Below are 23,475 nucleotides of genomic sequence, written 5' to 3'. Positions count from 1 at the left end.
GTTAGGATGCTAACACCCTGTAGAAGATTTCCAAGCTAAAGTAAGAGTTTTTCAAAAGTCAACATCTTAATGTAACTCAGAGTCATGTTTTAAAATTTTACTACTAGTTTCTTCTTCTAGATAACAGGAAAGATACAAGAAGGAAGGAAGTAAAATGTTTTTTCATTATTTTCTATCCTTGTCGTACAATTGGTAAGGACTTTTGCCCCAAAGTTGACCCCTACCATACAAGGCAGAAAAAATGTAACTTCAGCGTGACTGCCTAGCGTTTAAATAGCTAAAGGCAAAAGCCTGGATAAAATGGCCACGTCCTTTAACAGAGTTATTACTAAGCTTTGGGCCACATGGAAGGTTGAGGAACAAGTTGGAGTGAGGAAAGCGTGGGTGGAAAGCTGAATTACTGGGCACAGTAAAGGCAGAGTAGATTGGAGACTGCAGGTTCATCTGGCAGCGAGGAAAGGGAAACAGGGAAGTCACTAACGAGGTGAAGATCCGGAGAAAACACTCCACATGCAAACAGCCAGGACACTTGAGCACAGCACTTTTAAAAACTGGTTCCCTGCTTCCCCATTTGCATCGCTGCCCGGTGCCACACTCTGCTGTACTTTCCCTTGTTGGCCCAAAAAGCATCGCTAAAAGTCTGTATAATAGCAGCCTTCTGGTAGACAATCTGTGGACTTTAGAATTAGAGCAGTGAGTTGATTTACATGAAGGGAAGTCCACAGCCCTGCAACTCTCAGCAGAGATCAGGGCAGCACCAAGAAACTGGTTCAGTTCAAGGGAACCCAGCGGAAGCAACAGTCCCCTGCGGCACAGCTGGTACAGGGGGCTTGCATCCAAGCCCTGGACCTTGGACACTGTCTCAAGCTTGACACCCTTGACAGCAGGGTGTGGTTCTCCAGCCTGTGCTGCTGAGTCCCACCAGGGCAAGACAGGGAGCACGCCCCACCAACCGTGTGCCTGATATGTGGAGTGTCATTCCGTCAGTACGGCTTTGCGCTGTCTTTTGCATCTGAAGAGGAGGCACTGTGTCTTGTGGTCCTCTGGGTGGGCCGATTTCCCACAACTGATAAATGTGATCTTCAGAGTGTCACTTTGCAGATGAGCAGCAAAGTGACACTCGGAGTGAGGAGTTACACAGAGTCACAGCCTTGCTGTGCTTTGTCCACCCTGCTGCAGACTTTCAACCTTTGGTTCTCACTTGAGACAGAATCTAAATCAAGAAGAACCAAGGAGGACAGCAATTTCCCTTCTTGACACTCAGGCAATATGACTGAGAAAGATGATGCAGCCAGATCTTAATTATTTGCCCTGAAGACAAGAAACGAGTTTTAAAAGATACTCCATAAACCCGTGCTCCACTCCCAGCCAGTGTTTCTGTGGCATTTTCAAAAAAAAAAAAAAAAGAGGAGATCTCTGCCCTGCAGCCCCCTCTTGGGTCAGAAGCCTGATGGTAAAAGTTTCAACATCCAGCATCAGAGTTTGGTTTCATCTGAGAAGCTTTGGGTTCGTTCCTGAAAAGATAATAATATACTCCATTGCATACATTTAAGGATTAAATGACACAACAAATATAAAACACATAACATAATGTCTAGAGCCTAACAATGCTCAATAAATACTAGATTCTTTCTTATATTATTGTCATAATAATCACTGCTACTGTTTTAAGTATATATTCGTCCAAGAGGAACACTTAGGGGAAAAAAGGAGCTACAACATAGAAGTTGGGCTGAAAAAGTCCAGTGTTACTGAAGCCCATACTATACATATTTAGAGCTCTGTTATTCTGTCAAACATCAACTATGCTGATGAATACTTGCATAACACTTATTTGATGCAGACACTATTCTAAATATTATGGCTTGTATCTAGATGCTCCCCCCAAAACTTATGGGTTCATAGGAGGGGCTTTTCAGAGGTGGCTGGATTGAGGGTGTTTGAATATGGATTAAAGGTGTGTAATACATGGATTAGTCCTTTAGTTGGTTTAGCATAGTTCTAGGCATTACTGAATGCATTTATTGAAGAGAGATGCCCCACCAGGGATATCACTATTTATCTATCAATAAATAGGCTTGCAGCCTGGATGGAATATAAGTGGACAGAGAGACGATAGGCTCCTTAACAGCTGCTTGCCATGCCATGGACTGTTCCTTCTCTGCCATGTCACCATGCCATGGAACCAATTGATTATGGACTGATACCATGAGCAAAAATAAACCTTTCTTTCTTTAACTTTGGGTGCCAGGTATGAGAAAGTAACCAATACACTAAGTGTATAAACTAATCAGAACACCATGAGGAAAAATGTTTATTACCTGCATTTCTTGTCATGCACACTGGAGCTATAAATTCACATGGTGGTGAAACTAATTTCCCACTGGTGAGATCTTCTGCTTGTATGCGTTGGTAAGATGTCTGTAAAACATCAAGAAGCATGGAAAGAAGTTGAAGACGTTGCATCTGCTGTCATCCACTTGGATGAAAGTCTAAACTATTTCTTTCGGGGAGATGGCTCAGGGTGAGCATCTCCTGAGAGGAGAGGAAACACAGCACAGCACCAGTCTCCATCATTCCTGAACATCTTAACCAAGTTCCAAACCTGCGCACGTGTGGAGATTACCTCAACAGAGACAGCGGGATTATGTTGATTTGTTCTTAATCCCACAGCTAACCACCCTGCCTGGTTGCCTTTACACTGCAGTGAAAGGTGACTTCATCCATGATGAAAAGCCAGGCTCCATGGAGGAAGAGCAGATGCTCCGATTACCTTTGGCTTTGTTTAATTGGATCCCTGAAAATAAGAAGTGCCGAGAAGAGTTACAGTCAGTGCTTTGATATGAAACTATTCAGGATTTGTGAACATCATCCAAAGGCCAAGGAAGCGCTGCAGTGGTTGCTAAATTTAGACAATTTAGAAAAGCAGCTTAAATCATAAGGAAGCTAGGCTATGATTTGGAAGTTATTTTTATCCTCTATTATTATTAACTCTATCACCTGGCCTGTTAGTTGGAGAAGTTTCCTTTTCCCTTGCATTTGCGATTTGCAAGTTTAAAGTTAGCTGGAGCTTATACATAACAGAGGTGATCAAATAGGAAAATGTAGAAGGGAATGTTGGTTAGAAAATCGATGTTCTAGAGACATGGAAAGGTTACTGAGTGAAATGAAAGTGGATCAGCACAGCCAGTGGGGTGTGGAAAAGGAAAGGAGCGCGTTAGTATAAACCTGACTTTCAGCTCTGCCTCCTCGACTCTGGCTCAAAAAAATCAAAATTGTGGGGGTATAAGGGTGAGCATTCAGTCAAGGTGAGAATTTAACATTTTTTCCTAAGGGGTTGGGACTTCATTCAATACAGAATCCCTGAGTTTATCCCCAGTGCTGAAAAAAAAAAAAAAAAACTCCTTAAATTATTGTGTCTTTAAATACTAAAGTGAATCATGTAGTTAAAATTCCCTATTTCTCATTTCCAGCCTTTATTACATCTTTTTGCAACTAAATGTGGTCTTTCACAATTCTTGAAGTTAAAATCCTAAATAATGACGGCACTTCATTTGGAGAGGTTACATGCAAAATGATAATGTTGTTTTTAGGTTATGTTGTAACTTTGAGTGACTGTCCCATGAATGGAGGAGCACCCTAGGGAGTCTTCATCCCCTAAGGACTATGATAATGAGGCAGGAAGATTATTTTGCAAATGCTCAATTGGTGTTGTCCAACTCCCATCTCAAATTAATTGGCTCTCACCACAGTTGTATTGTGTAACAAATAAAGCTACACAGACTCAGCCGTGAATGCTTGCTTCTTTCCTGGTTATAGTCCCCGGTTAGCTCATTGGGGAGGGCGCTTTCTGTTTGCGGTGTGTCTGCTGCCTGTCTCCTATTCTTTGTGACTGGGTGGACCGGCTGTTGCTGTTTCTTCTCCTGCTCTTCCTTCGTCCTCCTCTTTTTCTGAGGGTAAACATATGAGAAGTCATGCTTTGTACAGTAGCACAAGTTCCTGCCTGGGTCATGCTGTTGACAAAAGCAAGCCACATGCTCAGACTCAGGGTTGAGAGAGGGGAGGAACATCCAGCCTTCCATGTGTGGATCTGCGATGTTACATGGCAAACAGCAGGGGCACAGAAAGGAATGAAGAATGTAGTTCATTAATTCAATCCAGCACTGCCTTAACATCATGTTACAGTGTCACCTTTTGCCGTGGATTTAAAACTGTGAGGCTCACCATCAAAGGGCAGCAGAGGGTGAAATGTGGCCTTTTAAGCAAGAAAGTAGTCTGGACAACTATAGTTTTAGGGACAGATGAGTTGCTTAACCCAGTGACAGCCTTGGCATGAAGAATCTATCTTGTTTCCCTGGAATTTTGGGAAGGTTGATTCTCTGCCTTTGAGAACTTGACCATGAAACCCGCTGTTGCATAAAGATGGGATATCACATACGCAAAGTCCAACAAAAGCCCACCGTTTTCCCGTCCTGGCACAGTGAGAATAAGGGAGACAAGTTGCAGGACAGCCCAGATGGATGTGTCCGATGCTCCTCTCTAGAGTTCACACAGGTGTTGGGAAGTAGGTGGGCAGGGAGACTCTTCTCCTTGATTCTCACTGAGGATGCTAATGGGATTTTGGCTTGGCTACCCTGTACCAGCTAAAGGGGCAGGTGCAGCGCACTTGGGCAGGCTGTGCCCAAGTCATTGATGTGCCTGGAGGCTCTTCTTCCTGTGCGGTGTGGAGGGGATGCAGGGGTCCCAAACAGGGAAGGGTCTCTGGAGAAAGCTGAGGTCAGGGTTAGCTTGTCCCGTGAGAGTGCCGTAGGCAGGAGGAGGGCCGCCAGCAACCATTGGAGATTGCCCAGCCATGCTGGGGCTGAGAGAACTGAGCACCTCCACTGTCCCGGGAGGTTGTGCAAGGTGCACTCCTCACATGTCCCTGAAGCCGTCTTAACGAAAGCCTGAGGAAGAGGCTTAAAAGAAGGGAGAAGAACAATGACACTGGAAGACTGCGGAGCACCAACATCGAGTACTTAAATTATCTATTTTATTAAACCACAATGGACCGGACTTCTTTTAAACACAAAATCCATGTGGTAGGGGCTCAAGAAAAAATACAGTGTAGACAATACAAAGAGGTCATGTTTACTCTGCCTGAATTGCAGTATAAGTGAAACTTACATCCTCATTACAATAAACTTCATGCTTTTATTCAGGGAAAGGGAATTAATATGAGTTTAGCATTTACTGTTTACATTAGGTTTGTTTTTCTCATTTAATCCATATAATAACCCTTGCAGATAGATGTTATTATGCCTTCATTAAGAAATGGGGTCTCGGCTTAAACTAATTACCTTGGTCCTACATAGATAAGAGGCCCAGTGAGATTCCAGCTGCATTAACACCATGTCCCTTGCTATGCACAGACATGGAACACTTTGTTTATTTAAAATTTTGTGTGCTACTTCTCACTTTTGTTTTACAACAAAGTCTTCATTGTGGGAAGTGTTGGAAAGAGGCATTCTGAGGGGCATAGGAGGTCTCATCGGCTGAGAGATCAGTCAAAATCAACCCCTGATGTGTGCAAAAGCCACCTCAAAGACAACGTGTGTCTAAGGCTGATTAATGGTATTAATATGTTTAAGAGAAACGTGTGCATGCAAGGACATGTGCTGCTCTACACAGATGGGAACAGGCCTCAGACTCAGGGACAGCCCGCCGAGACCCACCCACTATACCTTGCAGCCTACAGCTTTCTCTGCTCTGAGTCAGGTTCAGTAAACAAAATATCTGGTTCTATCTAGACTTCTTATGTAGGTCTGGATGTAGGGTAAGAAGGGACTGATCGTATCAACTTGTGCATCTTTGCTTAGCCACGTTTCCCATTACGAAAGACTCCTTGAGCAATGAAGCTGGTGCTCTGGTAGGTTGTTTACTCTGTATCTGGTTCTATGCGAGGCACAATAGTGAGACACAGATGCAGAGGCAGTGCTGGCAGCATTTAAGCTAAGAGAGGAGGAAGACAGGTGAAGACAGCTTTAATGAAGAAGCACCTTTGAGGTCAAGATGGAAAGGGGAAATCCCAGACAAAGTTAGGAGACAAATTGAGGGGAGCGAGTTCCAGAAAGAGGGAAGAGAGTGCCCTAGAGCCCAGAGGTGCAAGAAGGCGAGGTTCTCTTAGGCATCTCAAAGATGGTCTTGATAGCTGAAGGGAGTGTGCACTCTCAGACTTAGAGATGAAGAATAATGCACTCAGGAAGAGGGGTGTTGCTTCATGCTCCAAGCCCTGTGGAAATATTCAGTTGTTCTAAGTGGAGTTTTGTTTTAGAGAAAAGAGATAGACTGTGATTTAGGAAAAGGAACTGAATAACCTCCACCCCCTAGAAACATCAATTAGAAGGCTGTGTGATAATCCAGGCTAAAAATAGGGTAGCCCAACCTCAGCCAGCAGCATAGAAGGAGAGAAAATGGCATACAGGGAGCTACTAGCAACAAAATTTGGTGGTATTTACCAATTTCTGTTCTGAGAGAATCAGTTTAAAAAAGTTTCCCGGAGCCTAGGTAGCCCACTAGTCTCACACCTGAGGTTTTGCATTACCAAAGTGGAGAATTGTAGGAAGGCGCCATTTTTGAAGTGTGTTATCCACGTGACTGTACTTGGCAGTGCTTTTTGTCGTATGGGGCTGGGGCTTTGTACCTTTCTGTGGTTGCTCTTTGGGCCACGGCTTAGAGAATGGTGAGAGCTCTTGTTTAGGATCCTGTCTGGGGAGATTTGCTCTCAGGGCTCACACTGGAAATAACTTGTGCTTTCCTGACTGAGCCTGTAACTATGAGAAATAGTGTTAGAAACCACAGATTCATCCTTTGCTGGTGTCCAAGAAGCCTCAAGCCAAATTATTGCTGCTTCTAGAAAAGTGTATTGGCTCTTCCTGATTTCATCCTGACTTTACTTTCTGGGTTCTATTTTTAATTTTACTTTTTTCCAAGTCTCAGAAAGGAACTGCTTATTTTTATTATTTTAAATTTTGCAATGTGGTACCTTTATAAGCCAGTACCTTTTGGAAGGAGTTTGAATAGAAATAATTATCATAATATAAAAAGAACCTCTTGGGTCAGAGAACAGTAAAGAAGTTAATATTGGATATATAGCTACTTTTAAGTATTTACTTATAAATTGAAAATTTAGATGAAATTAAAAAAATCCAAGGGAATCTCTTCATTTATTAAGTAAAAACATGCATCTCTCAGTCCTTTCTCTTTTGGATTATGGCTTGTTTTGGGGACCTAGCCTAGATTCTCAAGCTCCCAAGTAAGTGTACAGTAAAGGCTTAAAATAAATGAGATAAATGGTGTGATTTTAGGGCTCCAGGAGAATCAAACCTTCTGCGGAGTTTGAGACTCTGGGTGCTAAGACAAGCAATGTCTCTGGGTGGCCCATATTTATTTAGTCTTCAAACAAGGAAGGGGCTAGAGTATAAAATGCTGGAAACTGGACAGACCTTGGGAGTGGCTCAAGGATTTTGCCAGGTAACAGGTTATGTTTAAGTTAGGAGAACTATCTTATGAGGAGATCTCCATATTACACTTCACCACAGGAGTCAAATGCCTGCAGCTACAGTCTTTAGTTAGTTAACTGGAGTTGGTACTAGGTATCCTCAGCTGTGACCTTATCTTCCCCTTTGAGACATCTCTTTGTTCTTGGATCAGCCATACCCTGGCCATGCCACAGCCCTGGACATGTGTTCAATTTCCAGTTTCAATGGCTCCAAACAGACTTGAACATCACCAACTTTTTCCTTTGGACTTCACTGGACAACAGTGTTTTATGGCTTTGTAAGAAATCCCCTTTTTTCCCATCTATTTCACTTCTATTCCTTACTATGTGGCAGAATCTTTTGAGTATTTGCTTGCAAACAGACATTTGAAAAATCTGAACGTGGTTATATTGGGTTAATCTTTTTCTAAGTCAGGAATAATTTCTTCCCTTTACCAGTTTCTATAACAGCCAGTTTCTGCATTATATATAAGAAGTCTAGATTTAAAAGATTTATTTATGTCCCTAAGAAACTAAAAATATAGTGGGGGAGGGAAGTCAATCAATTCTTTGCTATAAATTATCATACATGTCCCATAGTGAGTACACACAGAAGTCATCCCAGCTTTTCCTGTCCACATTCTTTCCCTGTCCCAGTCCTCGAGGGAAGAGCCCTGCTGAGTCTCAGTCACCGCCTCTCTTGTTCTGTCTGACTGTACCAACCTTATGCAGATAGAGCCTGTGTGGTGTTCAGCTTCTTACGCCCCATTTTGAAGTCAGGTTTGGAATTACATGCCATGAAAAAGGTTTCAGTCTCTATTCGCATCAAACCTTGGTGTTGACAGTAACCTTTTAATGCTAGATTTTGCTTAATGAAATTAAACCTCTATTAACCCATAACTGGGACATTATTTTCCGACCTAGAATCAAGGAGTTCTATGAAATGTCACATTATGCAAAAAAGGACATTCTCATGAAGTCTCTGGTTAGTCTACTGAACACAGTGATATTGAATTACATTGCTTAGATGCAGTAGAATCCAGAATTGGTCATAATTCTTTGCTGCAATCCCATCGGCTGTCATCTCCCAACACCCCATCTCTGCCTTATCAGTCTGGCCTGCTTTGTGACTTGTTTTGTCCAATAGAGTATGGCAGAAATAATATAGAGTCTAAATCTCAAAAGGCTTTACATATGTGACTCTGTCTTAGAACTTTGCTGCTAGCATGAGCAAGCCTGGTCTAGCCTACAGGACTGTGAGATACTGTAGCCTAGAACACATGTGAACTGTCTTCAGATTATTCAGTTCCAAGTTGATCTGCTGGTTGACCATACATGCATAAGCAAGCCCAACCAAGTTCAAGCACACCTGGTCAGATCAGTAGAGCCATTCAGCTAACCAGTAGGTTATGAAAACTAATAAATGATTTTTTATTTTAAATTGCTAATGTTTGGAATTGTTTGGTATGCAGCAAATCTAAACAGCAGGAGTGCAGCTTTGATACTGTACACTGTAAGCAAGTCTTAGCAGCTTCAGGGCACAACTGAATGAAGGAAATAAGAAAAGTAACATACATGTACCACCTTCTGAATGTCCAGCTGATGACTGCCTTGTCTAAACCAACCAAAAAAAAAAAAAAAAAAGACAATAGATGGATAAGTTTCTTGAACACAATAATAGACGATTACACATAAAGAAGGTGATTTACCTCCTAATTAACTATGAGTTCCAAAAGTTATTTATGGCAGTGTTGAAAATGCCAACCCCGGGGCTGGGGATTTAGCTCAGCGGCATAAGCACCTGCGTTGCAAGCAGGTAGTCGTGAGTTTGATCCCCAGTACCGATAAAAATAAAAAAGACAAAAAAAAAAAAATACCAACCCCATGGTAAGAAAACATATCATTCTGGTCATTTGCAACACAAAGCATAGATTTGTTTATTCCTATCACCAACTCCAAAAGAGGGGTCATAGTTCAACTTGATGGCAAATTGGTTAAGTGAGAACGTATTGATCACGACACAGACACACAGATTTTGGGAAATAAGAACATTTTTGTCTCCGACTTAATGTAACTGAGCCTTTAGATAGGCATCCCTTCTGTCTGCTGAGTCTAGGCTTCAGTCAGAGGAAGAGAGAAGGAGGTCAACGAAGAAAAGCAGCGAGTCTGGTCAAGGAGAGTGGAGGGGAAAGATGAGGGCATGGGTGTATCTGATTTGATGGTGTGTAAAAAGTCTCGGAGCCCAGCGAGGGCATTGTGCAGTGTCATGGGAAGGACCATCCACTGGGAAGGAGACTCCCTGGAGGCCTCGGAGCTTTGAGCCCTGCAGGCTCAGTATCCTCACGTATGACTAGGTGAGTTATCACATTCCCGGTCGGAGACCAGTCACCCCATCCTGAGTGACTGTGCCTTGCATTGACTTTTAAAAGCGGCCAAGGCTGCTGATGAAAGCTTTTGTTTATTACAATGATTTCTCTCATCTACTGTATGTTCTGATTTCATAGTCTTTTGCTAGGCACTCTGAGAAACATGGGTTATTCGACAGCAATCAAAACATAGTCTCTGCCTTTGAGGGGCTTCAGCCTGCAGTGCAAGAAAGAAGCATCTTTCCAACTAAGGACTCATGGAGCACACGCATTGTTATCACTTATAACAGGCCCAGACAACTGTGCACCTTATTAGCTTAAAAATTTAGAGATTTTAGGACTACTCTGAGACTTTATAAAACTTTTTATGTACTCGCTGTCATGGAGCCCTGTTTTATTATTGATGAGAACATGCAGAGTCTGAAGAACAGGAGACCTTTAGTCAGACTTCATCCCGTCTCCTGGAAGGAAGATAATTGCAATTACCAAAGAGATTAATGTGCAGGTGGGCAGCATACCGCAGCCCAGGGCATATAAAATTAGCCAAAGTAGAGAGCAAAGAGCTGGGGAAAAATTATAGGGTTTGTTTTGTGTCTGTGTGTGCATGTGTGTGTGTGTGTGCGTGTGTGTGTATTAGAACACTTGGAAAATAAAGATTATCAGCCCTCTAATTTCATGGTCATGTTTTGAATTTCAACTATCTTAATTATTTTATGAAATATAAAACTGTAGTGAATATCCATTTACCACCTGGAATTCTCTCTTTTTTAAAACAACATTATATTATAGAATTTCTCTCACATTCCATAGTCTTCATAACTATAATTTGAATTCATTCACAACATTCTATTCGGTGGATACACTGTCATTTATTGTACCATTGTTTCTTTTCCTTTAAGGTTTGAATTAGCTCCATTATTTCACTAATTATTATTGATAATGCTGTGATGAGTGCTTCAGTGATCATAGGAAATAGAGCTAGTGGAGAGTAGGTATTACTTCAAGCCACTTCTCCTCTTGATAGTCACAAGAGATTTGTGTCCTCACAGCCCAACTTGAGGGTCCAGACAGACTGTAAAGGGACTGACACTTTCTGAGACAATGTTTGCACAACCCCAGGGACATACCAAGTTCTCCTATGGTCCTACAAACAGCAGGGGAAAACCAAACCCATAATTTTACATGAAAATATTCAACTGAATGATCATAAACTTACACAGATACTGGAAACTGGCCACAGCCATCACCACAGCTGCTGCTCTCCATCTCTGTCATGACTCATGGGTTCTCCACTTAGCTTCCAATTCCGAATCTGGGGGGGTGTGTGATTGGTAAAGCTAGGATGTGCCACTGATGGAGTGGGAGACTGGGAAAGTCTGTGTCTTAACCTGGGCTCTCCAGAACATAGAGCCTGAGGTTGAGGCAGTGGCTTATGCACGCAGTGTATCTTTAGGAGGGCATGCTACTCACTGACCACAACTTACCATTTGGACTGGTCAGTTTGACTCAGTGCATGATCTTGTGGGCAAGAGGCTTCGGAAGTGACAGCTTCTCAGAGGATTCCTTCAGGCCAAAACAGAGAATTCATACCCCAGCGTGTGTCCTCTACTGTCACAGTTTTGCCCTGTGTAACCTCTGTGCCCTGTCTTACCAGGTGTACAAGCTTCAGTGCAGGAGGAGCACTTTCATGTCTCGGCATGACAGTGAAGCCCTGGGAGAAAGACTAGAGATATGTGGCAGTGGGGTGAGGTGAGCTTCTGACTCACTCTTTGAAGTCAATGGGGATCCATGTGGGATTGATCATTCCGGCCTGAGGGGGCAAACAGTGCACTGGACCATGCGAAGTGTCCAACACAGTAGTTTTGGTTTGCAGCTGAGAGGTATGTTCTTTCCAGTAAATTGTGAGTCTCCTTAGCACCAGCTGGGTAGTAAAAAAAAAAAAAAAAGAATAGAAAGATAGATGTCCAGTTCATGCCTTTGGTGTCATTCAGGGTATTTGAAGAGCAAGTGCACTGACAGTTTCAGAGACACTGAAAATAATGATGAAATAGAACAAAACCTTGCGACTATATTTTCTGCAAGTTAATAGTTCTTGAAACAAAAGGCAAAGTCAGCACAAAAATTGCTTTTGGCAAGAGTTATCATTCAAGATATGGATGAATTAAACATCTATTTTGGACTGTCTGTCTGACAGATGTATCCTAATGAGTTTTACATCTTCTATTCTTTCTAATTTCTGTTCTACTTATGTTTCTTTCCAACAATTTATTTTATCTTCTGTATGGTTCATTGACAAGTTGTTTTAGGAACTGGTGATACTTAGACATGCATAGTGCAAGATATGCTCAAAGAGACAGTCAATGTTTAAGTAAAAAATATTTACTACAGAAGACATGTTAGCACTAGTTCTCCTCAGAATGCTCCCCCTCATTTCAAGCCAATGTATCTCATCATTTTTGGCACTTTGGGAAGCAGCTCTGGAAGTCCTCTTTTGTGAGACTCTTTATGAGGTGTAATAAAAAGTATGGTGAATGCTGCTGCCATTTAACAGGAAGCAGGTTCATCAAACAGTACGGTGTGTCTGCACTCTCCTCACTCCCTGCAGGACGCACTGGGCAACTCTTGGCTCTTCCTCGAAGGCAAAATGATCAGACAAGATTGATATTTTGAATAGATTGAGGACACGGAGGCAACCATGACAGCATAAGTAAAGACGCTCATGAAAGGCGACCTTCAGAACTGCTTCAGAAAGTGGCAAAAATGAGAAGTGTGTTTGAATTGAGGGTGATTAATGGCAATGTACCTTTTACTGTGATACATTTTTTAAAAAAATTAAATATTCACTGTTATTTTTGATCATTCATATATCTTTGGAAAACAAAGCATCTAGAAAGCTTTAAAAATTCAATGCGGTATTTATGGAATGAATTCAAAATTCTTCTGAACTACATCTTTTTAGTAAATTTATTTTATATATCACAGTCATATTGAACGTTAATGTTCATGACATCAGAGTGAAAGGAAGAACTCTGAATATCTCATATTTGCTCTGGCTGGGATGATAATCATTTCTTTTGTTCACAGATATCGTCAACCACATAACTTCCTACACTGGCAAGGAGACAGGAGATGCAGTGCTGCCCTATAACTAAAATGCTGGAGGATCATAAATATTTGGCAAACAGAATTAATGACTACCACGCAGGTTTGGCATTTTTAACAGCATTATAGAAAACCTTGTGTGATGAATAATATATACCAGATTTGAAGCTGTGATATGTATGTCATTTTTAGACATTTAAATTATAGAAATGCTTATTTGTAAAATGAGTATGTAGCAGGTTTCACTATATATCCACCAACACAGCTGTTCAAAAAGGTTTTAAAAAGTCTTTATTTATTTTAAATTTCTGTAAATCTTATTCTGAGTCTCCATTCCCAAGGAAAATAGTGGAAAGTGTGAACTCAGTACCACTGAGGTTCTCTGTTGCTGTAATGTCAGGGGAGAGGTATGGCTAAGTTCAAGCAGAGGGAGGCACTCTGGTCTTTGGTCCCTGGGCACTGGTAAGAGACGTGTGGTGACTGCTCTGGGATGGTGGCCCTGCCACTCTGAGGGCCTGGGAGCCCCAGAATGGCCCGCCTTCCTGCAGAGTGCCACACTGGTCACTTTCAGGACATTTACTTCCCTAGGACATCATCACCATGCAGGACCTGGGTCCTTCCCACAGTTGAGGACTACTAGCCTTTGTCCCTGTCTCATCCTGAAGCAAGTCTTCCCACCCTGGAGGCTTCTCAGAGGACAGGAAGAGCTGCAGACCTAGAGATGCTCCTCTTTCTGAGGCTCCTCTTCTCTGTAGGTACACAGGACCTGTCCCCTGTGAGCACTGTTGGAGTTGAAAGGATGAAAGGAGACCCACAACAGCAACTGTGGCAGAGAAAGTCCTAATAGTGTGAATGAAGTGTTAATATATGAATGAACTTCAGCGATTAATGGACAGAGCCAGGCTGAGGCCAAAAGATGTTATATTTGTTGGGCATAAGCTAGGTGCCCAGCATTGGGAAGGCATTTTCATGTTATCTCACTCAATCTTCACAGCCGCATTGTGAACTAGAGATTATAATTCAGAAGAGGAAACTGAGGCTCAGAGGGTTCTATGGATGTATATAATAAAATAATAGCAACATTCATTAAGTTTAGGAAGTTACCGTTGCTGTTAATAAGCTCATTATTAGGCTGGGGATATAACTCAGTAGTACAAGCGCCTGCCTAGCAAGCATGAGGTTGTGAGTTTGATCCCCAGTACTGAAAAAAAAATCTCATTATAAATAAAAAGTCATTTAATCATCACAATAGTTCTATAAAGTAAGTAGTGTAAATACTGTTTTATAAAATTGAGTCATGGACAGTTCAAGAGACTCATCAAGATTACACAGTTAGACAATGGCGAGGTCTGACTTGAGTCCTCACAGACTGTCCCCAACATATTTCTGTAGTCATTGCACAGTCCTGCTGAGGGAAAGGAAAAAAGGATGGGGAGGGAGACACAGGAAGAGAGGTAGACAGACAGCCCAATGGACACACATGCACACAGGTACCATATCAGTCTCTTTCTCATTGCTAGGACAGAATACTCAAATTCCACAACTGAAAGGAGGAGAGGTTTGTTTGGCTCGCACTTTCCAGCAGATTCCCAGGCAGAGCAGCATGGTGGGGGCGTGGATGGAGGAGAGCTGTTAACCCATGCTGATCAGAAAGGAAGGAGCCAGGGCTAAGAATAAGGTCTTCCAGGGCACAGCCCTAGACAGCTGCCTCCAGGCAGGCCCCACCTCCAGCAGGATAAGCATAGTGTCACCACGATCCAATCACCTTCCATACTCACATGCAGACTCAGCATCACGGAGAAAGACAGGCACACAGAGAAAGAGAGAGGCAGATAGAACAGAGACAGTAAGAAAGAGAGACAGGCAGGCAGACACTCTCACACACACAACACAGAGAGGGATGGAGACAGAGACAGACAGACAGAGATGGGATAGAGAGATGGAGGCATACATTCTAAAATTTGAATTTATTTGTTGAAATTACCTAAGACTTCCTTCAAAGAAGCTCAATGCATTTCTAAGGAATTGAGCTTTATACATAATCACAGAGTCCACAGAAAGCAGATTCTTTCCTGACTTTCCAAATAAACACTTGGCTGGTGGTCCTTTCAGATGGAAAGGAAATAGGTGATGCTTAGGACTGGAAAGGAAAGGTCTTCTCAGAATTCCAAATGGGATATCCGATGACTTGATAGCTAAATACTCAAAACAGATCTTCTGAATATAGAATACTAAGACCATGACTTTCCCAAGGGCGTTTCTTGGTTGGCTGCAAGCCAGTTGCTCTTTAGCACTGATGTTGTGTAAACTATTTGGAATCTACTCTTTGTGAAGAGCCAGGCAGGCTGTTCAAAGCACTGTTTGCCCTTAGATAGAGAAGCTTGAACATTTATGGTTTCCCAGGCAGCCAAGCTACTTTTATCCCAAGGAGGCAGGCACACTCTATTGATTTCCCAGAGGGGGAAAACTCATTTCCCTCCTTTCAAAAACACAAGGAACTTAGGACAGGGGGTCAGAGGATTAGGCAACTGATTCCTTCTGTGGGAAGACTAAAGAGCAGTGTTTCTGATGCCTAGCAGCTCAGCAAAGTAGGGGAGACTAGCTTCCACATACTTTCTTTTACTAACACTTTGGAAATGTAGCCTGATGTCATAAAAATGATGCATGACAGGCTGCTTATCTTAGAATTTTTACCCAATTATTGATTATATTTGGTTGTGCTAAGTTATTACATTTGTTTGTGCACAGTTATTTTAGAGTCAGACGTAAAGACTGTAAATGTCCATCATGTGCAATATTTTACATACAATTTGGCACTTTTTAAAATAACATGAGTAGATTTTCTTTTACTTATCTGGTAGAAGTATCTAATCTGATATAAGTCAATCAAAAAATATGACTGAGGAATCAAAACTCACTTGGAATTACAAACAGATGCACTTAACTTCATGCACTGAAATATTCCTGAAGAGTTACACACAAAACTGAATTTCTTCAAATCAAGTTACAATTGGTATTTACTAAAAATCTATGTGAAGATCTCTCAGAATGAATCACTTTATGAACAAACACCACATTCAATTTTCCTTGATTAAGTTATACCTTTTCTTTCTTATTTCAGAGTAGATTTGAGGCAAATTGATCCACATGTTACAAATTTGCATTTGTGTTTGTGGAAACTGGTAGTCTTAGCATGCAGACATCTAAAAATGTTTTTAAAAAATTCTCCCTTCATAGTAAATTCTGGAAATTTTTAAATGATCTATAAAGCAACACCTTAAAGGTCCTACCTTTAAAGGTAGGTAAAAAGTCTACCATGTTTGCCAACATGTACTTATCACTAGCAGATGTTTACTTTGCACTGATTGTAGGAATTCAGTTCCTTCCACTAAAAGAAAGTGTGTCCTAGCTTACATCATCTGCTTGCAGTTACTGTTTCAGTCACCCTCTTACAGATGATTGCAAAGATGTGCGTAAATGCCCTGCTACTTTAGATTTTGTTTCCAGATGAGTCTGAGAATATGTATGTTTATAAGCAACATATGTGCATGCATGTGTATATATTAGAATACAGATTTTTGTGGGTATAATGCCTATTTTATTTAGATTTATGCTGAATTTGTTGTTTCTATGATCAGATCCAGTCAAATACATTTCTATCTACTCCCCTGTATGTTTCTAAAAACAAAGCAGAAAAATTATGATTTAAATCATTAACCATGACAAGGTAATTTATAAACATTAATGGGACAAAACCATTTACTTTTGAAGTCTATGTAGATTCATATTCCTGTGTTTTCAGATTTTTGCTTGATCTCCCAATTTCTCTGGTTGAATGCATAGCTTAATATTCTCTGCGTTATGATGAATGATTACATAATAGATATAATAGATATAATATGGAAAACTTTTAAACAAGAGGGACTTTTAAAATTAATGTGGGTAATGCATGTGCAATGTGTGCAATGCATGCGTTTTATATGCAGTTTGTTGCATAATATAACTAAGAAGAGTGTTAAAAATTACTTTGGGATGAGGAATATAGAGGCCCAATCCCTTCATTTTTGCTGAAGGGTTTAACTCTGTGCCACTGCTTTAATGCTGAGTTTTCCCACAGATCCTTCTGGTTCCTTCCACCTTCTCCTCTTGTCCTAACCTGGGAATCTGCCAGGGGGAGCTGGCTTCTTCATGAACTCCCTGCCAGCTGTGGTCTCTCAGATTCAGTCTCTGCAGATGCTCTGAGACTGTGTAAAGCTCAAGGCACTGTGAAATCAACTTCTGTATTTTCATGTACTTAAACTAATTCAACTGATTAGATGCACATTTATCTGCACATTTCTCTATCTGGCTCACAGGGGGAAATGTGGGCGGCATGATGTCTAGTTCTTCAGGTGTTTCTGAGAGAGGCTCTGCACTGCTTCACTTACATTCCTGCCCAGGCCCCTAGTTCTGAGACCTTGACACTTGGCCAGTGTACACTGGCTCTGCATGGAAGGAGAACTGAATGACCTCTAAGCTGATGACCCACGTCCCCAAAAATAACCCAATGTCTGTCCTGAGATGGAACTTTGAGGATTGTCCCCCCAGGAGTTGTAATTGCAAACTGTGACCAGGAGAATCATATTTGCTGCTCACAGCTCCTGTTTGGAGCTTTTGACCAGTGCAGCGAGTAACCCCAGGGCTGCAGGGCAGTCTGCGCCCGTGTCAGGTCTCTAGACTGCAGCGACTGCTTTTGGATTCCGACTGTTTGCACTTTGAAGGGCACCATCCTTTCTGATATTTTAAGCAATAAAGAAGAATTTTTAAAAAATCTTCAGGACAGTGTGAATTGGCAAAGTAAAGGACATCCTGGCCTTGGTTCTTTCCCCGGGATGGTGTGACGGTGAGGTCCTCACAAGGGTCGGACTGCAGGGCTCTGACAGTGCACGTGATTACAAACCTGGAAAGTCACTCTACAGACCACCTGCGTGAGGTGCACTTCTAGAAAGGAAGGGAGAATGGAAAAAGGAGGAAAAGAAAAGAAAGGCAAGAAGGAAGAATAAGAAAGAGAGAGAGAAGGAGAAGGGAAAAGAAGGGAACTAAAGAGAAAAATGCGCGGAGAGGCGAGCAGAGCAGGAGGCGACCTTTGGACATCTAGGCACTTGGCAAGGGCGGATAGTGCTCCGGGGTCAGCAGCCCCAGGGGGTGTGGACCCTGAGAGCGGGGCCCAGCCTAGGGGCGCGCGGCGGCGTCGTCTCCAGAGCGACCATGTGCGCCGCCGGCCTTCGGATCCCGCAGTCCCCCGGGCGCAGCGCACCCCGCCCTCCGCCGGCCCGGGCGCGGTGTCATCGCTCCTCCCCCACACCGACCACCCCCTCCCGGGTGCGGCAGGTGGGGCGCCGGCCCGGCGCGGTGGGCGTCGGAGCGAGGGGGCGCTGTGCGGCGCGGCCGGCCGGCGGCGGGAGGGCTGCCAGGCAGCCGGGAGGCCGGCGAGTGGGGGCCGCCGCGCCGCGGTGATGCGAAGCCGGGGCCGCGCCGGGCGCGGGAGTCAGAGCCGCCGCCGCAGCCCCGGCCCGCGCCGCGCTCGCCGCCCCGCAGCCGCCCGAGCCGCCGCCCGCACTCTCTATGGACGTCAAGGCGGCCCCCAACGGGGTGGCCACCATCGAGGACCGGATCCTGCGGATCACAGGCTACTATGGCTACTACCCGGGCTACTCCAGCCAGAAAAGTAAGACGCGAACGCGGGGGGCGCGGGCCGGACACCTGCAGCCCCGCCGGCTGCCTGCGCCTTGCTGGCCTCCTGGACGCGGGCCGAGCGCGCTGTCCGCGGTGCTGAACACGGGAGGGCGCGGGCCGAGCGGGGCTCTGTCCGCGGTGCTGGACAGGCAGAGTGAGGGGCCCGGCCGGAGCCGCCGGGAGTTTGGGGACAGTCGCCGTCGGCCCAGGGCTGCGCCCCCGAGAGGCGGACCGGTTGTGCACCGGGGAGGCAGCCAGGTCCGCGCCCCAAAGGCCCTACTGGGTGCCGCGGTGCGCACGGCGCCGGGACCCAGACTGTGCAGACACGGGGGTCCCCGGCCGGTGGGGGTCACGCCCGGGGTGCCCACGCGTTGCCAGCGCGGGAAAAGCTCCTGGAGAAGGGTCTCTGGAAGGCTGTGTATCCGAGGCAGAGGAAGGGACCTACGTAGGTCCCGATCGTGCGGACTACGCGGGTGATGGGAGGGAGGTGCGGACCCCACCGCCCCGAAGCGGAGTCAGAATCCGGCTCTGTGCAGCTGAGCCAGGCCAGGGCACCAGGCTCTCAGTCTCAGTGGCAGTTTTAGGGGGAGGGTAAAGAGGGGCACTCTGCGCGTGGTCCCTTTTGCCCAGCACCCCACCGACTGACTAGGTTTGCTGACAGTTCTGCCAGCCTCTGAACTGAAGCTCGGTTTCTTTGAACTAGGAGACTAGCTGAGGTTCAATTATCGTGCAGGTGGGAATTTAGCTTTTTCCTTTATCAAATGCCTTTCTATGGCAATAGGTGGAACCTAATTGTTTTTGCTATTATTTTTAACCAGATGTCTTGAAAGCTCCTAGATTTCTCACTAATATTTTTCTGTGATATGGGGGTGCCATTAACAACACAGGTTCTGACAACTCGTGGACTTACAGCTTCACACATAGATGAGAAAAGCACTTTATTTTTTCATGTGACTTTGCCCCTAAAAGCTCCCTGTCTATGAAACAATAATTCATGTGATTTGCTTGTGAACCTTCATCATGTAGATATTTTCTAGTTTAATATTTCACTTGGTTTCAAGAAAGGCCAATCTGGTTTGCGTAGTTTCTGTCTGGTTTCTTTTAGCAATGGCTTCTTACATTATTCATTTTCTATACAAAAGTAATTATACAGTGTTAGAATATTCTGGAAAGAAAATAACATACCGTGGAATGCTCTTTGAAGTCTTTGTACTGTAGCTTCAAAACTTCTTCTCCCCGCCTTTATTGGCAAGGGGCATCTTCTTTCATACTAGAAACAAGAGAAAGCACTAGTATATCTTGCAGAAGTTATTTGAGTTTCACCTTTGAATATTTTAATTAGAAATCATGAGGTTTTTTGGTCACCAAGACAATGTAGAATCTGTGTAAAATTACAAGACTCAGGGTAGTTTATCATCATAATTTTTATGACAATAGAGCAGCAGTTAATGAACAAGCCAAAAGGAAAAATGACATTTTAGATAAGGACACGTTCATATTATATTTTTGTAATTGCTCAAATAGCTGCATATGTTTCATTTGCAATACAATAACATGACAAAAAAGAGGAAATCATACTGGCCCAGGCTGTGGCTGAAAGGTGGGAAGGAGAAAGACGCGTTTGGCATGGGCATTTGTCCTGGGTACTTGCTGAAATTTGGGCCACTGATTCAGTGAAGGCAGACAACCCTGCAAAAGTAGAGAATTAAGGGAAGGCTGATAACTCTCAGGGTGTTCATGCTTTCAGAGGCAGAGGGAGATTTTACCATTTTGCACAGAGGGAGGCTGGGAGAGGAGAGAGCTGGAAGAAGGCCAGGAACCAAGCACCATGAAATAATCCTGCCCTTAATGCTGGCTCCGACTAGTAAACAAACACACTGAAACAAACCAGTACAATATGGTCAATTGATTTAGCTATTACCAGGAATGAGCTTGGGGAGCGTCTGGAGGATTATATTTAGACTAAAGCCACCGTGATGAATATATGCTATGTGAAGGCAAGGGACTTTCTCTTTTTCTGATTGGTCATGTAAGAGGGGTGAGGATGGCATGATCTCTTGGTATCAACATCATTCTCTTCAGAAGTAGGTGGGGATTCAACTCAGAAAATGCATTGAAGGGCAGCTTCATGTTAATGTTTCTTGCTCTCAGGCTTGTAGCTTGTCCAGAAAAAATTGTAGTAGTCAGGATAAAGAAAAACAGAAATGTAACAGATGAAGACATATTTGTCCACCTTTTTAAAAACCTTGTTCAATTTAATGAACAGTTATTGAGCACAAATAAAGATATGTACATATGTATATGAAATCTGAATATAAAAGTGATCAGAGCCTTCTGGCTAGCTTTGAGTTGCTTATGGTCTGATGAGGGCTATAGAGTTGTTTGCACAGAAAGTGTTAATGGAGCATCTCCTATGTACTAGGAATACATCAGTGAACCAAAAATACGGAAACATTTCCTTTTGGGAGCTTAAATTCTAGTGGAAAGAAACAAGACAATGAACAAATAGGGGTTTTCAGATATTTCAAGGCAATAAATACTTTTAAAAAATAACAACAGGATTAAAAAAAAACAGTTCTGGGGGCAGAGATAGCCACACTTTACATAGAATGGTCAGGTAGGACCCCATAGAGGAAGTCACAGCTGAGCCAACACTGGACCAGTGTAAGGGAGTGAGATGTTTCAACACCTGAGGGAGGGCCTGCCAGGTAGAGGGATCAGCCAGGGCCATCCTCTGAGGGGCAGTGAGGAGGGCTGTGTGGCTGGAGTGGCTGGCACTTGGGAGAGTTATTAGAGATGAGGCCCCTGGGATACAGAGAAGCAGGCGCAGCAGGGTTTCGCACATGACTATAAGTCATTTGGCTTCACTCAACAGAATTAGGTCCTCTGCAGGGTTCTGGAAGAACAGTAATATGATTTGACTTATCTCTCAAAGGACCAGTCTGATGGCTACTCCAGAAGTGGAGGAAACACTCAGTTATTTTGTTATTGCAGTAGGTAGGGTGAGAGATTACAGTGGGGTGGTGATAGGTGGTCAGATTCTGAAAAAATATGAAATTAGAGCCCAGAGGGTTTCCTGATGGACTAGGTAAGGTACTGGCAAGAAAGAGAAGAATAAAAGTTGATCTAGGTAGTCTGGATTGACCATGTTTGAATTGGTACCAGTAATGTGAAAGGCTTCAAGATACAGAAGCTTGAGGGGCAGGGCTTGAGGGATCAAGGTGGCTCTTCTGAACTGTCAAATGTATTGGAGATGTAGACTAAGCTTGGAATTCAGAGCGGTCTTATTGAAGATGTACACTAGTGATGTGGTATTTAAAACGTGAGGCCTCATGAGCTCTTCAAGGATTACATGGATGTGCAGAAGAGGTTCAAGTGCTGAACCCTGGTACTTTCTAATATGAAGAGGTTGGGAAGAAGAGCAGCGATCATTAAAAGAGACCAAGAAGGACTTCCTAGAGAGCATGTGATGCTCTGGAATGTAGGGAAGAAAGAGCTTCAAAAGGAAAGGATTAGATGAAACTAGCATACAATTAAGCTGAGTAACTGACATCAGTCTGGCATTTGAGGTCATTCACTGGTGACATTGAGAAGAATCTGGACAAGAGCAGGTGAGATGACATGTATTAGAACTTCCATAAATGAGAGTTGGGAACTGGGCATGACAGCATACATCTGTAATCCCAGCACTTGGGAGCCTGAGGCAAGGAGAGTGCCCCTCTCTGTGCACTGGTCTCACAAGCTTGAGACCAGTCTGGGCCACTCAATGACTTAGCAAAATTCTGTCTCAAGATAAATAAGGGCTGGAGATGTAGCTCAATGTAAAGGGCTCTGGGTTGAACCTCCAGTATGAAGGAGTGGGTAAGAAAGAGAATATTAAGCAGAGGAATTGGAAACTATAAGTATTGATCACACTTTAAAGATTTTTGTGCAAAGGAGAGCAGAAGAAATGAAAAAATGGGGTTAAGAATTTTATTTTTATTGGAAGAAAAGGCAGTGTATTCACATGCAAAGGAGAGTGACTCAATAGTTTAGGAAAAATGAGTGATGCCAGGGAGAGTGGACTTGGCATCTAGTGTGCAAGACGAAGGATGTTACTTTAGATAGGAACATGGAGACAGAACTCCTGAGGTGGTGGGAGTCTGTCAAGGTTCCCTTCTGGTTGCGTTAGTTTCTTCCAAATAGGAAGCAAAGGGAATGGTGGGAACTGGAAGAGAAGTTGTGAAGAGTTAAAATGAACCAGGGAGGTGAATGGGCCAGGCTAGCACACAAGGTTGTCTGACAGCATGCAGGCCCATTTAGAGCTTCTGGTCATGCAGTTAAGAACCAAGGAGAGGTTGTTTTACATCCTGCATAACCCTACATAACAAAGGATGGCGGAAGTGGAGAGCAGGTTAACCAGAACTGAAGAGTATCCCATGGGTGTGATAAAATAATAGGACAAGGGGCTATATACCAAACAGGTATGCTGGCTGGCCATGGAATTGAAGCCTGCTGTGCAGAGAACAAAATCAGAATACTAAGAGATAATGAGAAGCTGATGTGATCACTGGATTGGCAATCAGTAGTGTCAAAAACTAGTGGACACTAGCTGGAAATAAACTCAGAGGGAAATTCATAAGTCAAGAGGAAGGGTAAATCCATTTGTTTTCTGGGTTTCATTATTGATATTTTGGAGGTGAACCGTCTTTTTTGCACATTTGTATAAGGAAGTGGTGTGTTTGTGTGTAGGGAACTAGTTGTTTGGAGGCTGATTATAGCCTGACAGCAGAC

General features: G+C 43.4%; 1 protein-coding gene across 3 annotated transcripts in view; it reads left to right on the top strand.

Moving 5' to 3' along the window:
- The window catches only part of Slc35f4 (solute carrier family 35 member F4), a 320,519-nt gene that overhangs the window by 73,607 nt on the left and 223,437 nt on the right, over nt 1-23,475 (top strand). Inside the window, exons 1-2 of one of the 3 annotated variants that reach the window (XM_063241315.1) lie at nt 11,538-11,634; nt 12,970-13,090. In XM_063241315.1, the coding sequence (XP_063097385.1) occupies nt 13,015-13,090 (76 nt within the window). In that variant the 5' untranslated portion in view covers nt 11,538-11,634; nt 12,970-13,014. Of the gene's footprint in view, nt 1-11,537; nt 11,635-12,969; nt 13,091-18,525; nt 18,695-23,475 lie in introns of those variants that run through there. The other 2 variants (XM_063241314.1, XM_063241313.1) reach the window with 2 other exon arrangements.

This window comes from Cavia porcellus, unplaced genomic scaffold, assembly GCF_034190915.1.
Source record: "Cavia porcellus strain 051 isolate PalLab524CR breed Dunkin Hartley unplaced genomic scaffold, mCavPor4.1 scaffold_31, whole genome shotgun sequence".
Taxonomy (NCBI): Eukaryota; Metazoa; Chordata; class Mammalia; order Rodentia; family Caviidae; genus Cavia; species Cavia porcellus.
Note: the sequence above shows the minus strand (reverse complement) of the source record. Positions and strands in the feature narration are given on the sequence as shown.